The sequence below is a fragment of the Gorilla gorilla genome, chromosome 6 (genome assembly GCF_029281585.2).
Source record: "Gorilla gorilla gorilla isolate KB3781 chromosome 6, NHGRI_mGorGor1-v2.1_pri, whole genome shotgun sequence".
NCBI lineage: Eukaryota > Metazoa > Chordata > Mammalia > Primates > Hominidae > Gorilla > Gorilla gorilla.
Window position 1 is genome coordinate 89,690,547 of NC_073230.2, and position 13,849 is coordinate 89,704,395.

The 13,849-nt window shown below is 44.1% G+C and overlaps 1 protein-coding gene across 5 annotated transcripts in view; it reads left to right on the forward strand.

The window, feature by feature from the left end:
- Positions 1-613: 613 nt before the first annotated feature.
- Positions 614-13,849, forward strand: part of SMURF1 (SMAD specific E3 ubiquitin protein ligase 1) — a 116,208-nt gene continuing 102,972 nt past the window's right edge. For 3 of the 5 annotated variants that reach the window (XM_031012673.3, XM_031012675.3, XM_031012676.3), the window contains exon 1: positions 614-997. In XM_031012673.3, coding sequence (XP_030868533.1) covers positions 943-997 — 55 coding nt within the window. In that variant the 5' untranslated portion in view covers positions 614-942. Of the gene's footprint in view, positions 998-8,485; positions 8,608-13,849 lie in introns of all 5 variants that reach the window. The other 2 variants (XM_055393167.2, XM_031012674.3) reach the window with 2 other exon arrangements.

Genomic DNA, 13,849 nt, shown 5'->3' on the forward strand with positions numbered 1-13,849 from the left:
GGTAAAATTGTATGCAGAATGGATAATAACAAACATCCGCCTCTCAACTTCATCCCTCCCTCTCATCTCGTTTTCCTTGTCGGTATATGGCACTTCTGCGATTCTGGCAACTTTGTTATGGGTCAGTGGAGCACACCCGTTGCACAGAACACACCTAAGGGCTTTGTCTCTTTGAGAAGTCCCTCCCTTGAACTTGCACGATCGAAAGCTCTTAACTGAAAAAAACTGGTATTGCACGCCTGTGTGCAAGGAGCTTGGTGTGGACACAGCCCATGGTTTCATGCAAACCACTCTTCAGTCACTCAGGAGCGCAGAGCCTCGCACAGACAGGGGTCAAGACAGAGGGCGACCGCGCGCTGGGCCCCGGGGCCAGCTCTGCTCTCCCTTCCCGGGCTCGGGGCCAGACCCTCCCACCCACCGACCACAGCAAGCGGGAAGACCCCAACCCGCGAGATCCGGGCCCCGCGCGCCCGAGGCAGGCGGGCGGGCGACGTAGCAGCGCACCCCGCCCCGCCCCGCCCCGGCGTACGTGTCGGGGGCGCGCACGCACGCACGCAGGCGCGGGGGCGCGCAGGGCCGGGCCGGCACGGCGGCGGGCGCGCGCGCGGCTCGGGGAGGCGGCGGCAGCGGCGGAAGCGGCGAGGGCGGCGGGCGTCCGGCTCTGAGGTGGTGGAGGCGGCGGAGGCGGCGGAGGCGGCGGCGGCGGCTCGGGACTGGGCTCGGCTGGAAGCAGCGAGGGTCACAGCGCCGCAGCAAGCGCCGATCTCCCGGTTCGACCATCCGCCTGCCGCCCGGACGCCTGGGCCGCGGAGTTTGTGTCCCGGCTCGGACCCCGGCGCCCAGCCCGGAGCCGTAACCTTGAGGCGGCGGCGGCGGGGCCGGGCCGGGCCGGGCCGGGGGGCGGCGGCGCTGGATCCGCGGCTGCCCGATCGTTGGCGGGAGATGTCGAACCCCGGGACACGCAGGAACGGCTCCAGCATCAAGATCCGTCTGACAGGTACGGCCGGCGGGAGGCCCACCCGCGCCCCGGCGCCCCCTCGCCCGCCCCGGAATTCCCCGCAGGGCGCCCTTGGAAGCGGCCCTCCCCCACGCCGGCCGTTGTCCCAGGACCTCGTCACCCCCTTCGGCGTGCGCCCCTCGCTTCTCCCTCCCGGCCCCGCCCCCTCGCCGTTGCCCGGCCCCGCCCCCTGGCCGCTCGCGCCCCCTCGGTCTCGCGTTCCCTCCCGTTCCCCCGCACCTGCCCCCTCGCATCTCCGTCCAGGCCCCGCCCCTCTCATTTCCATTCATGACCACGCCCCTTGCATATCCTTCCCTGGCCCCGCCCCTTGCATCTCCTTCCAGGCCCTTTCCCCTCACCTCTCCCCGGCTCGGCCCCTTGCCTCTCGCTTCCCTTCCTCTCCCTAGCACCTGACCCCTCGCTTCTCCCCCCAGGCCCCGCCCCCTTGCCTTTCACCTCCATCCCTGGTGGTCCTTTCTCTTCCCCACCTTTCCTCCCCGCACCTGACCCCGCCCATCTCTCTGGCCCCACCCCCTCGCTCCTCGCTGCTCCCGCCTCCTAACTTTCTGTCCCCGCCCCCTCGCTTCTCCTTGCGTCCAGCTCCCTCGCTTCTCTCTGGTCCCGCCCCCTCACTTCTTTCCTAGCCCGGGCCCTCACTTCTTCCTGGTCCCGCCTCCTCACTTCTTTCCTAGCATCGGCCCTCACTTCTTCCTGGTCCCGCCCCCTTGCTTCTCTCCTTTTTTTCTCCTCCGCCGTTTTTACCCCCTCCCTCCTTCTCCTCGCTTCCCATCCTCTCCGCCCACCTGCCCCCTCGCTTTTCCCTCCTGGCCTTGCCTCTGTTCCCCTGGTCCCATCCCTCACTTCTCACCACTTTCCCATCATCTCTCTTGCTTTCCTGTTTCCCCTCCCATCTGCTCCCTCCCCTCATCCTCCTGGTCTTTCCCACCACTTCCAGCCTATTTTGCTACCTCCCCTTCCACTTGCCTCCTTGCTTCTCCCCTCCTGCCCCCACCCACCCTCTTATCACTCCCCCATCCTCTTTCGTTTCTCCCTCACCCCCGACACCGTCCTCCTCCCTTCTTCCCCTAGCCCCGCCCCTCACTTTCAAGCCCCGCCCTCATTCCTGCCTAGCCCCGCCCCCTCGCTGCTGTCTGGCGGGGCCTCCACCCTTTCTTTCCTTCAGCCTGAAATTCCTCAATCCTATCTTGTAGCTGCTCCCAGTCCTGCTCTCCTCACTTCCCCCTGGTCCAGCCCTCTTCAGTCTCAGTCTGGGCCACTTCCTGTCTCTTAGGCCAGACCGCTAGCTACTTTTAACTCTGCTTCTTCAATTTTTACCTTTTCTGCATTTTGTTTCACCATCACCCCCACACTCAGCAACCCAGAGCGCCGTGAGGCTCTGATCCCTACTCCCACACTCACTGGAGGCTTTGGAAGCTGCCCACACGCAGGCTCCTTGATTCATTTTGTCTTCAATGAAAAGTCCGTGTTTCCTGGGTGGCTCTGTAGTGCCACCTTCAAGGGTGAGCGCAACGCTCTGCCGCGGGCCTGCGACTTGGTGGCGCGGATGTGATGCCAACCTGTCTACCCCCGGGCTCCAGAGGTTCTGGACCAGGCTGCATCCTCGTCTTCCCTTTCTCACTCTCATTGGTACTACTCTCTTCCCAGTTTCAATTCATCCCTAAAGCAGGATGGCCGTGTTGCAAATGCGGCTCTGCTCCGGGACTTTCCAAACTCGAATATTTCCAGCTCTGGAAGGAAACTAAAAAGTTCATTCTAATCCCCGTCAGGGATTTTCCCCTGGATTTTTCTGTTCAGTGGCTCAGTCGGGTGAGAACTCCAAAGTCCTGGTTTGGTCAGGTCCTTTCAAAGAGAGAATGAGCGTTTTGAACACTTTGTGGCAGATGCGCAGCCATAAAGTCATCGGTAAAATCCATGCAAACAATAGGTAATTTTTTTAAACTAAAATTTACTTTGAGAGCCCATAGTTGTTGCGTGGCCCAACTTTTGTCTTAAGAGAAGGTTTTGTTTTTTTGTATAAAGATATCAAATAATGATTTGGACCCAAACCCAGACCCTGGTTTTGTAATGTAAGAGGTAGATCTTTGCTTCTGGGGAAATACATTTCTTTATGCCAGGGCTGATAGGAAACACTTCTCACTTTGTAGATACAATGTAGATACATTTTTATTTATGTGGTAAGATAAAAGTAACATTTTTGAGATTGTAATACTTGTAAAGCTTTTAACTTGGTTCTGATTTACAGCTCAGTCTGTAATTGACATCAGATTGGTTTCAGTTATCTTGTTAAAAGCGAAAGCAACTGATTTTGTGTTAGAAATATGATGAATGTTTTAGAAGGAATAGGTTTTAATTGAAATCTTTATGTCTGGTGTATGTATATTAATCAATCCTAGTTGCCAAGCCTGAGCCTTGAAAGGGAGGACTTGGTTTGTCCTCCTCCCAAATTATTTTTGGATTCAGGAATTTAGATTATCGAAGCAAGAATGCTTTAAGGAATTTTTGGATGACATTTGATAGGGAAGGATCAGGTGATGAGTGTTGTTTCTGAAACACCTTTTCCCTTTCCCTTTCCCTTTCAGTAGATGTTATGAATGGTTTGAGAGGATTTGTGAGTGTGATCATCCTTACAATAGGATTGCGGTTTAGCGGTAATGGTACACATGCAATGCCAGTACGTGGAACCTTAGTTTACCTCGAAAGGTTTGAACTAGAAGTTTGTTGACGGTGGAATAGGTTTTAGCCTCATCTTTCTGGTTAAGGGAAGTTTGAATTCTCACTTCTGGGATGTTGAGTAGCAATCTTTCAAAAGTTGAATACTTTTGTTACAGGTTTCAGAGTTTATTTCCATGTTTGTTATTTGGAAAAAAAAAAAAAGGACTGTTAAAAATGAGGGATATTTTAACCAGTCAATGAATACACACAGAGCGAAATTCAGTGCAAAGATAGTGAAGATGGCCTGGCGCCGTGGCTCACGCCTGAATCCCAGCACTTTGGGAGGCTGAGGCAGATCACGAGGTCAGGAGGTTGAGACCATCCTGGCTAACACGGTGAAACCCCGTCTCTACTAGAAATACAAAAAATTAGCTGGGCGCGGTGGCTCACGCCTGTAATCTCAGCACTTTGGGAGGCTGAGGTGGGGCAGATCACGAGGTCAGGAGATTGAGACCATCCTGACTAACACAGTGAAACCTCGTCTCTAGTAGAAATACAAAAAATTAGCTGGGTGTGGTGGCGGGCGCCTGTAGTCCCAGCTACTGGGTAGGCTGAGGCAGGAGAATGGCTTGAACCTGGGAGGTGGAGCTTGCAGTGAACCGAGATTGTGCCACTGCACTTCAGCCTGGGCAACAGAGCGAGACTCTGTCTCAAGAAAAAAAAAAAAAAAAAAAAAAAAGGGATACTGAAGATACTACATTTAGAACTTTGGGGTCCACGATTCTGTTTGGGGGTGAATAATAGGGCATTAGATTTACAGTTAGGAGACCTAGATTCTAGACAGATTTCTCATTAACTACATGTTACGGAACAAGTTATTTAACCTTTTTGGGTCTCAGCTCAAATGAGATTTCAGCTCCATTATAATACTCTTTGATCCTCCTTCTCACAGGATATATCAATTTAGCTACCTACTTATTTCAAATTACTGTTGCGCACTTGGGCTTACTGGTATTCTTAATCCTGATATTCAGAAAATTGTGTTGGAGTGTAACAGCACATGTGTTTGATTTATGCCAAGCATTAATTTTGTGTATTGATTACATTTATGACTTTATTTCTTCATGTGGGATTCTTTTTGAAAACTGTTGGGTAATATGTTGAACTGCTTTGGCAACCTGGTCTAAACAGTAGAAGAATGTTTGAGCCTTTATATTTAAAATAATAACATTTTAACGAATGTTTTTGTGGTATTTTAGTAGGAAAATAGTTTTTAAATGGTTTCAGTAGGTTTAGGGGCATAATATATCCAGAATCAAGTGATCTTTTGTTAAAGAGCATTATCTTGTAGTCATTGGAGTTCACTGGCAAATCAAACACTTTAGAAACATTTTGATTGAAAAATCAAGCAGGATTTGCAAAAACTTTGTTCTTATCTGGTACACAGATGAATCCCAGACACATTGTTTAGGCCACTTTGGGTAAAAGAATGGAATTCAGGGTTCTACAGTGCTCTTCAAGAAAATTAAATTTTATTGTAATGTCAACCAATTAGTTGAAATACCAAGTGCCTAAACTTTTTTGTGCTTTTATGCATTGAAATACTCTCAGATGTCCTGGTGTTTTTATATCTTTTGGAGCATGACTGCATATTGTGAAGTAAGAAAAACTCTAATTCCAAACAGAGAGGAACAAAGAGACTTTCCTTGATAGCATGTGGAAATATGAGGTTGTTTTTAAAATTGTAGCTCATGGGATGTAAGGGTGACTTGTGTTTTGGCATTCAGATGGGGCAACTTTGAGTGAAATAGTTGTAGTAATAGCTGTTGATGACGTTGGTTGATCAATTACAGGTGTCTCAATTGATTCAAAATAGTTAAGTCTCTCAAGAAAGATTAAGAAAATTGTTAAGACTGTTGACTTTGTCAATTTGTACCAGCTAAGAACCTCACTTATGTGAGGCAGGCAAAACTTTTGTTTCAAAAACCATATAACACAGTTGCTGTGATAAGATGGAATAAGTGGTCAGTTTTTAGCTCCCTTTGCATTTACATTTTCCTTAGGGTCTGCCTCAAGTTTAGGAAGATACAGTTAAGGCAGTTCTTTGAGATGAATTATTGGAAAGTGTAGGATGGGTTAGAACAAATGCTGTTGCAAAACTTGAATTGCAATTATACTTTAAGAAGAATCACATTCTGCCAAATAGAGGTTTTTGTCATTGATTTTGTGATTTGATCACATTTGTGTTGCCTTTTAGAACAACTTTCTTTTTTCAAATCCATTTTTTTTTCCTTTTAATCTTCTTGGCCCACCCAACTGACTTTAGACATGAAATCTTTCATATGCTTTATTTCTATCTCCATTTTTACAGTAGTTGTGATTTATGAAACTAGGATTTTTTACTTCAAGTCCATCTGTCAGAGTTTAAAACCTCTAGTCTTGCAGTTACAAAAGTCGTTTCTGAATGTTGGGTTTTTCTTTCTCTTCCACACGTTTTCATTTTCTCGGTTCAGTCACAATGTCAGGTTCTAGTGTGGAAAATTGGGTGAAAGAAAGGTTTTGGAGGCTGTGTTATTTATGAAATATTTCCTCATGGATTAAGAAAGAAAAAAAGACAAAATGACAAATAGTGTTTCAATATCACCTCAGTGATCCAGTTAACTAGACTGGCTGTTTTGTACAACATCGTGGGCACTGGTTAACAGTTAAAATAGCTGAATTGTGCGTTTTATTCAGTGGTTCAAAAAAGCCTCAAATAACTTGATATCTTCGCCATGCTCTGATTTGCTGGGTAAGACAGCTAACTTTTAGGATGCTTATTTGGATCAATTTTTTATAATTTCAAAACTATTTTAGAGGCTAATTTTTTTTTAAACAAGGAATATACAATTTTTTTTTTTTGTCACTGAACAAGTTTTAAATTACTGGTTTGTTATTTTGTAAGTGATTTTGTAAGTGAAAGCCTCCAACTTAAATTAGCTTCTTGTCCAGGGAACTCATTCTGACTGACTAAAGTCCCTAAGGCCTTTCTAGTTAAAGGAAAGCCATGGAGCTATGTTTAAAAAACAAAAGCACATAGCTGTGGGGCTTGGGCATATCTTCTTTTGAAAATGTCACTATTACTGTTTTGTCTCCAGATGCAATTTAATCCATTTAGATATTTAAACCAAGTGGAATGTTGTTTCCACATTTCTGGACTAATGGGGGAAAAACACCCTCATATTGTTTTAAAACAAGGCTTAAATAATGTATAATCAGCGCGTCTGGTGACGCGCCCCACTCTGTAATTCCAGCTGTGTTCACCTCCACTGCAGCTGAAAGGAATTCTAATTGGCTGAGGAATGTCGGCAACATCGTTTATCACTGAGCAGGAACCTATCCTCCTGGCTGCTGGGTGATGCATTTCAGATGTTTTAAGCTCGGGAGCCCAACTTGCAGCTTGCTTTCAGGAGTCTGGAGGAGCATGTCACGAAGCTGCAGATTGTAGATGGCAGCCTGCGTTCTTTGTATGTTGGGCATCCGCTGAGTTCTCTAAAGGGCATGATGCTTTCCTGTGGTTCCAACACTGGACTGGGGATCAGAAGGTCTGAATTTGATTTCTAATTCACACAAGTACCACAATGAAGAAAGGGGAGGGGGTGCATAGGATTATGATCTTTTCATGATTCAGTTTTCCTATCTTTAATGCCAGAGATCTGTCTTTTTAGAGCACAAAAGGACCTGCTAGAGATGAATTAAATATTTTAATGAGTAGTTATGAATTATTTATAGAGTAGCACAGTATTAATACAGTCATAGATTCCTGTTATGTCTTATTCCTAAATAGCCAGGTAAATAATAAAGCTAATAACGTACTTTGACATTGAAGAAAATCTATAGAACCGGTTAATAAACATGGAAAAATAATACAATGAATTGATAAATTATGTATTCAGAAATTCCTTAGAGAAATAGTGTTAGAAGCCAAAACCAGCATTATCTTTATTTTTATTTTATTTTATGTTTTTCCGAGGCCAGGTAATGTGCCATCGGACAGCATCATGTTTATTTTTTGTTTTGTTTGGAGATGGGGTCTCACTCTGTTACCCAGACTGGGGTGCAGTGGCACCGTAACAGCTCACTGCAGCCTTGACTTCTTGGGCTCCAGTGATCCTCCCACCTCAGCCTCCCGAGTCGCTGAGACCACAGGCATGTGCCACCACGGCTGGCTAATCATTGTAGATTTGGTAGAGATGGGGTTTCGCCCTGTTGCCCGGCTGGTCTTGAATTCCTGAGCTCAAGCAATCCACCTGCCTCAGCCTCCCAAAGTACGTGGATTACAGGCATGAGCCACTGCACCTAGCCAGCATCATCTTTAAATGATGAAATTGTGGAAACATTCCCATTAAAATCAGGAACAATGCAGGGATGTACACTGTCAAAATAGTTATTATTAATAACTAGAGAAAGACACCAGAAAGCAGGAAACAAAATTGCTGTTATTTACAGACGTTATATCTTTAAAAGTCCAAAAGATCAGCTGAAAAACACTTATAAACAATAAAAAACTTTAGCTGGATGGAAAATTTCTCCATGGCAAAAAATAGGATAAAATCAACATGCAAAGACAAACTAGGAAAAACAATCTGTAATGGATACGAAAATGAAAGTCTGGTTTTCCTAATATATAAAGAGCCTTCAAAATCAATTAGGAAAAGGCCAGTACCTAATAGGCAAAGAATATGGACAATTCACAGAAAAGAAAATGGAAATGGATTTGAAACATGTGAAAAGACAACCCTATTTTCTCTCTTCTTCTTTCCTTTTCTTCTTTAGAGACGGGGTCTTGCTCTGTCGCCCAGGCTAGGCTAGAGTACACTGGCGTGATCATAGCTCACTGCAGCCTGGAACTCCTGGGCTCAAGCGATCATCAGCTTCCTGAGTAGCTGGGACTGCAAGTATATGCCACTGTGCCCTGTTCTCTCTTATGCCCATTTTCTTTCTCTAAAAATTTATTTTTAATTGATAATCAGCCCTATTCATACTAAACAAACTACAAATTAAAAGTAAGAATGAAACAATTTTTCATCTAGAAGAGTGGCAGATCAAAGAGATTGAAAATCTTCTGTGATGAGACAAGGGTGTGGAAAAACAGGTCTTTTACTCTAGTGGTTAAGAATATAAATTGATAGAGTAGGTACCAAGAGCAGTTTGGCACTGTCTATCAGATCATAAATGTTTATGCTCTTTGATCTAGCAATTCTGCATGTAGGACTTTTTTCTTATGGGTGTTTTCACACATTTATGTAAAGTCTGGTGTGCAAAATCATTGCAGCATTGTTTGAAATTACAAAAGACTGAAATCAATGTGAATGTGTATCAGCAGGGACTAGTTAAGTAAATTATCGTATATCCCCAATGATGTGTAGCTGTAACATAATAAGATAGTGTTTTATATTCTGATATGGAACATTCTCCAAGATATATTATTGAGTGGGGGGAAAAAGCATGATTCAAAACAGAGGCTAGTGTGTGTACTATTTGAATAATAAAACAAGAAATAAAAATAAAGGGGGAAATCTATAGATAGGTCTGTATAGAATACGACTGAAAGATTTTGACTGTTGATTTCCTTTGAAGAGATTCTCCTGTTCTCCTCTTCAGAGGAAAGAGAGAGGAGAGAGGGAGGGAGGAGAGAAAAGAGAGAAGAGAGGGTGACTTTTCATTATATGCCTTTTGTAATATTTAATCTCCTCCCTTTTCTCACCCCCTTGAGCATATATTGCTTTTCAACAATTAAAAAGATTAAAAAGCTCTTAAATAGATAAGAATTTCTTAGAGCAACTAGTAAGTACACTAACTGCCAATAGTAATTGTTTTGAAATGTAGACATTCTGAAAAATCAAAATGATTGTGCCGAATGTATTTTAAAAGGCTAAAATATTATAGCATTTCAAAGTACATACTCATATTTATAAGGACTTCCTCACTAGGAAGATTCCTGGGTTCTACAGAATAAAATTCTTGGCTACTTGTCTTATAGCTCTGAACAGACTTATTTTCCCAGAGAGTATGTTTATTATGTAATAGCGAGTTGCCTGACCCCCCAAAAAGCTTGTTCTGTCATATTAAAATAAGGCAAAATGATTACTTTCAGATTAAGAAATTTGGACTCTAGATCTTGTTTATATAGTGAGTTCTTTAAAAAACTGAGGTCTTGGTTCTGAATAATAGTGGTTTACATAATTTATTTAGAATGTCATTTGGGGTTCTCTGACCTATTTTTATAAAATAATCTCATCTTTAAAATAGGAGTAAAATGCTCATTTGCATAAGCCAGTAATAATAATTTATATTTTTCCAAGTATTTATAGTCAATGTGTTTGCCATGAACTTTTTTAAGGGATTGTTTTTAATTTTAGAAGTGCTTTAAAAAGCAATATTGGCATCTGGCTCTGTAGCAGTAGAAAACACGGTAACTTCAATGTGATATATTGGCTTTTTTCCTCTCTTAGGTCTTTGGGGTAAAAAAAATCCAAAGTTTACTCAATTTTATTTCTACATATATTACCTACAAATTATAGAGGTGAGACCTGCTTGCTGCCTGTTCATACTTGTCAGTGATACTAATACCTCACATCTGTACAGTGTTTCATAGTTTCCAAAGGGTTCTCGCATGGTTCCTCACTTGAGCCTGGTGAGGAAATACCTGTAAACATGGGTAGAAGTTTTAGTCCCTTGTAAAACTCTGGTATAATATCAAAACCAGGAAATTGTTCACAGATTCTAAGGATTGGGGAAAAGAGAAAAATAAACAAATTGCTCAGGAGTAGAATTTGCAAAAAAAAAACCGAAACAAAACCAAAAAACTCTGGAAATAAGGCACGTTAAGCCTTACAGAGCAAGACCCTGTCTCAAAAAAAAAAAAAAAAAGTGGGTGGAGAAGCACTTTTCCTGATCTAGATCAAGAAATAGAATATTGCTGGTGCTTGGAATGTCCCTACAATCCTGAAAATAGCTCATTCTCACTTTCTACCTCCCTCAACCGCACCCCCCCGCAAAGATAACCACAGTCCTGACTTGTAACAGCCTGTTTTTGAACTTTGTATTAATGGAATCTTACTGCATGCAACTGGTTTCTTTTGTTCAATGTTATTTTTGTGAGATTTATCCGTATTGTTATGTGTGGTTGTACATCAGTCATTCTCTTTGCTGTTCAATATCCCATTATGGGCATATACCATAATTTATCCCTTTATCTGTTGATGGGCAGAGTCCTTTCTAGTTTTGGCTTTTAAGACTAGTGCTGTTTGGAATTTTCAGGTATATGTCTTTTGGTGAGTATTTGCATACACTTCTGTTGGGTGTATACTCAGGAGTAGAGTCACTGGACTGTGGAATAGGCATATGTTCAACTGTAATGAAACTTGCCAAATGCTTTTCCAAAGTGGTTGTACCAATTTACATTTTCCACCAGTGGTGTATGAGAGTTCCAGGTGCTCCTTTGCCAATCTGCGTGTTTTCTTTTTCATTTTAACCCTTGAGTGTGGATTGGTGTCACATATTGTGGTTCTACTTCCTTTTTTCTCTAATCTATACCTTAAATGGCAGCCTTAGAGATCTTTTTTTTTTCTTTTTTAATTTTGAAGTAATGATAGATTCACAGGAGATGGGAGAGAAATGTACCGGGAGGTCCTGTGTACCCTTCACTCAGCCTCCCCCAGTTTTAGTGTTTTGTATAATTGTGGCATAATGTCAAAACCAGGAACTTGTTCATGGGTTCTAACGATAGGGAAAAAGTAAGGGCAAAATAACGCAAGCAAAAAGACCCGGGAAACTAACTGTTTACATTGGTGCAATCCAGAGCTTAGTCAGATTTCACTAGCTCCGCATGCACTGCGTGTGGGTGTGGGGTGTGTGCGTGTGTAGCAGTCTATGCAGTTTGATCCCATGTACAAATGCATATCACCACCATTGCAATCAAGATGACCAGCTGCACCACCACCCCAGCCTCCTTGGAGCTATCCCTTTCTAGCCGCATCCACCCATCCCCAGTCCCTGGGACCCTGGCAACCACTAAACTGTCATCCCCAAATCTTTTAAGAGCATAAATCAGATCATGTCATTTCCTTCCTTAAAGCCCTCCAGCAGCTCCCTACTCAGAATAAAATCAAACTCCCTCTGTGATCCTGCCATATTCCTCTCTGGCAGCCTCTGTGCCAGGTTCTGCCTTATTCTCCACCCCAGTCCTCAAACGTGGCGAGTTTAATCCTGCTTAAGGGCTTGTGCATGAATTATTTCTCTGTGTGTATGTGTGTGTCCGTGTGTCTGTGTGATGTTATAATACTCTTCCTCTTGACTTCTCAATGGCTTCTTCCTGTCATTCAGGCCTTCAGCCTAAATAAATATCATCACCTCAGGGATACCCTCCCTGACCATCCCTTCATAGTCCCTCCCTCACTCACGATCAGGCAGCCTATTCTGCTGTCTTCATAGCACTCACCACTTCATGGTATTTTTGTTTGCTTATTCTCCCATCATCCATCTACCAATGTCCAATCAATTTTTATTTTCTGCCTCTGCTCTTGGTAGTCAAGTTCCGTGAAGCTAGGGTCCTTGCTCTCTGTTTACTTCTGTATCCCCTTCAACACTGCTTGGCACCTGCTGGTGCTCACAAATACCTGGTGAATGAGAGAATTAATGCCCTCATTGTTTATTGGATCTCCTGGTCGCCTCTGAGTTAGGCGTTGTAGGACACCTCTCCTGGAGGCAGCATTGCGTTCATAGCCACTTCTTGTTGATATGAGCAGGGATTAGAGATCAAGCAATTACAGGTTGTTGTCAGCCAGGCTTGGGGTTTCTTTGACTATGTGATACCCTAAAAGGCAAGTCTACTCTATCTTGGGCTTCTGGGCCATTCCAGGGGCTTGAACCAAAGCCCGAAATTTTAATTCTGGAATTTGGCCCAGCTTTGTAGCTTTTGGTTTCCTGGTCTTTTCCTTAGCCTCTCCCTCAGGGCTGTCGGGGATAACTGGTTGGGCTGGAGAGACATCATTCATTTGCCCCTTGCCCAAGCTTTGCGGTTGCATCTTGAATAACGTTTCCCATTTTCAGGCCGTGAATACTGGACCTGAGTGCTTGGGAGAGACCTGGGGAAGCCTTCTTTTGCTCACCCTACCCCACAGCCTTATCTCCTGCTAAGTCTTCCCTCCCTTTCTTTCTTCATCCTATCTCTTGGTTCCCCTAGATTGCATTTTGTAGCAGAAAGGGCCTATTTTCCTCCCTCTTCACTGCATTTTCTTTGAGACAGGATCTTGTTCTGTCGCCCAGGCTGGAGTACAATGGCACAGTCATAGCCCACTGCAGCCTCAAACTCCTGGGCTCAAGTCATCCCCACCTCAGCATAAGCCACCATGCCCAGCTAATTTTTAAACTTTTTGTAGAGACAGGGTCTCACTATATTGCCCAGGCTTGTCCAGAACTCCTGGCTTCAAGCGATCCTCCCATCTTGGTCTCCCAAAGTACTAGGATTACAGGCAAGAACCACCCACCTACCCATTTCCTTGATTCTTTCCTACCAAGTCCCTTAGTGTTCCTTGTAGTCTTGGTGGTTGCATCAGACCACAGTCTGATTGTTTCTTTCCCTGATAATAAAGATAGTTAAATTCTCGGGCCGGGTGAGGAGGGTATTCATTGATTTTTCACCCTGCCTCCTTTCTTCAGCTAATTTCCACATTTTTAATTCTGTCTTTTATTTACAATATCGCACTTCCTAATGTTGTTGTTGTTTAAAAGCAGGATACCTTCAGATGTAAGTAGCAGAAAACCTAGGTTAAATTAGCTCAATAGAGAGAATTTTAGTGAATTCACTGAAAAGCCCAAGTCATTCCAATGGCAAAGCAAGGACCTGGTTTCTCTCTATATCTCAGTGTTGTGACCTCAGCACTATTCATGACCATCTCTTCCCCTTGTGCTCAAAAGGTGGCTGCCAACAGCTCCATGGCTGTTTGCTTGCAGCTTTAAATCCAGCAGAAAAGTTAAAAGTCTGCTTCTTCAACAGCTCAGTCCTGGGGTAGAAGGCCTGGAGTTGAATCCTCTTGTCTCATTGGCCTAATTTGGGTCAAGTGTTCATTGCTGAACCAACCGCTGTGGCTGGGATGATGGGATGTGCTCACTGGACAATTAGGTTCCATCTTTGAA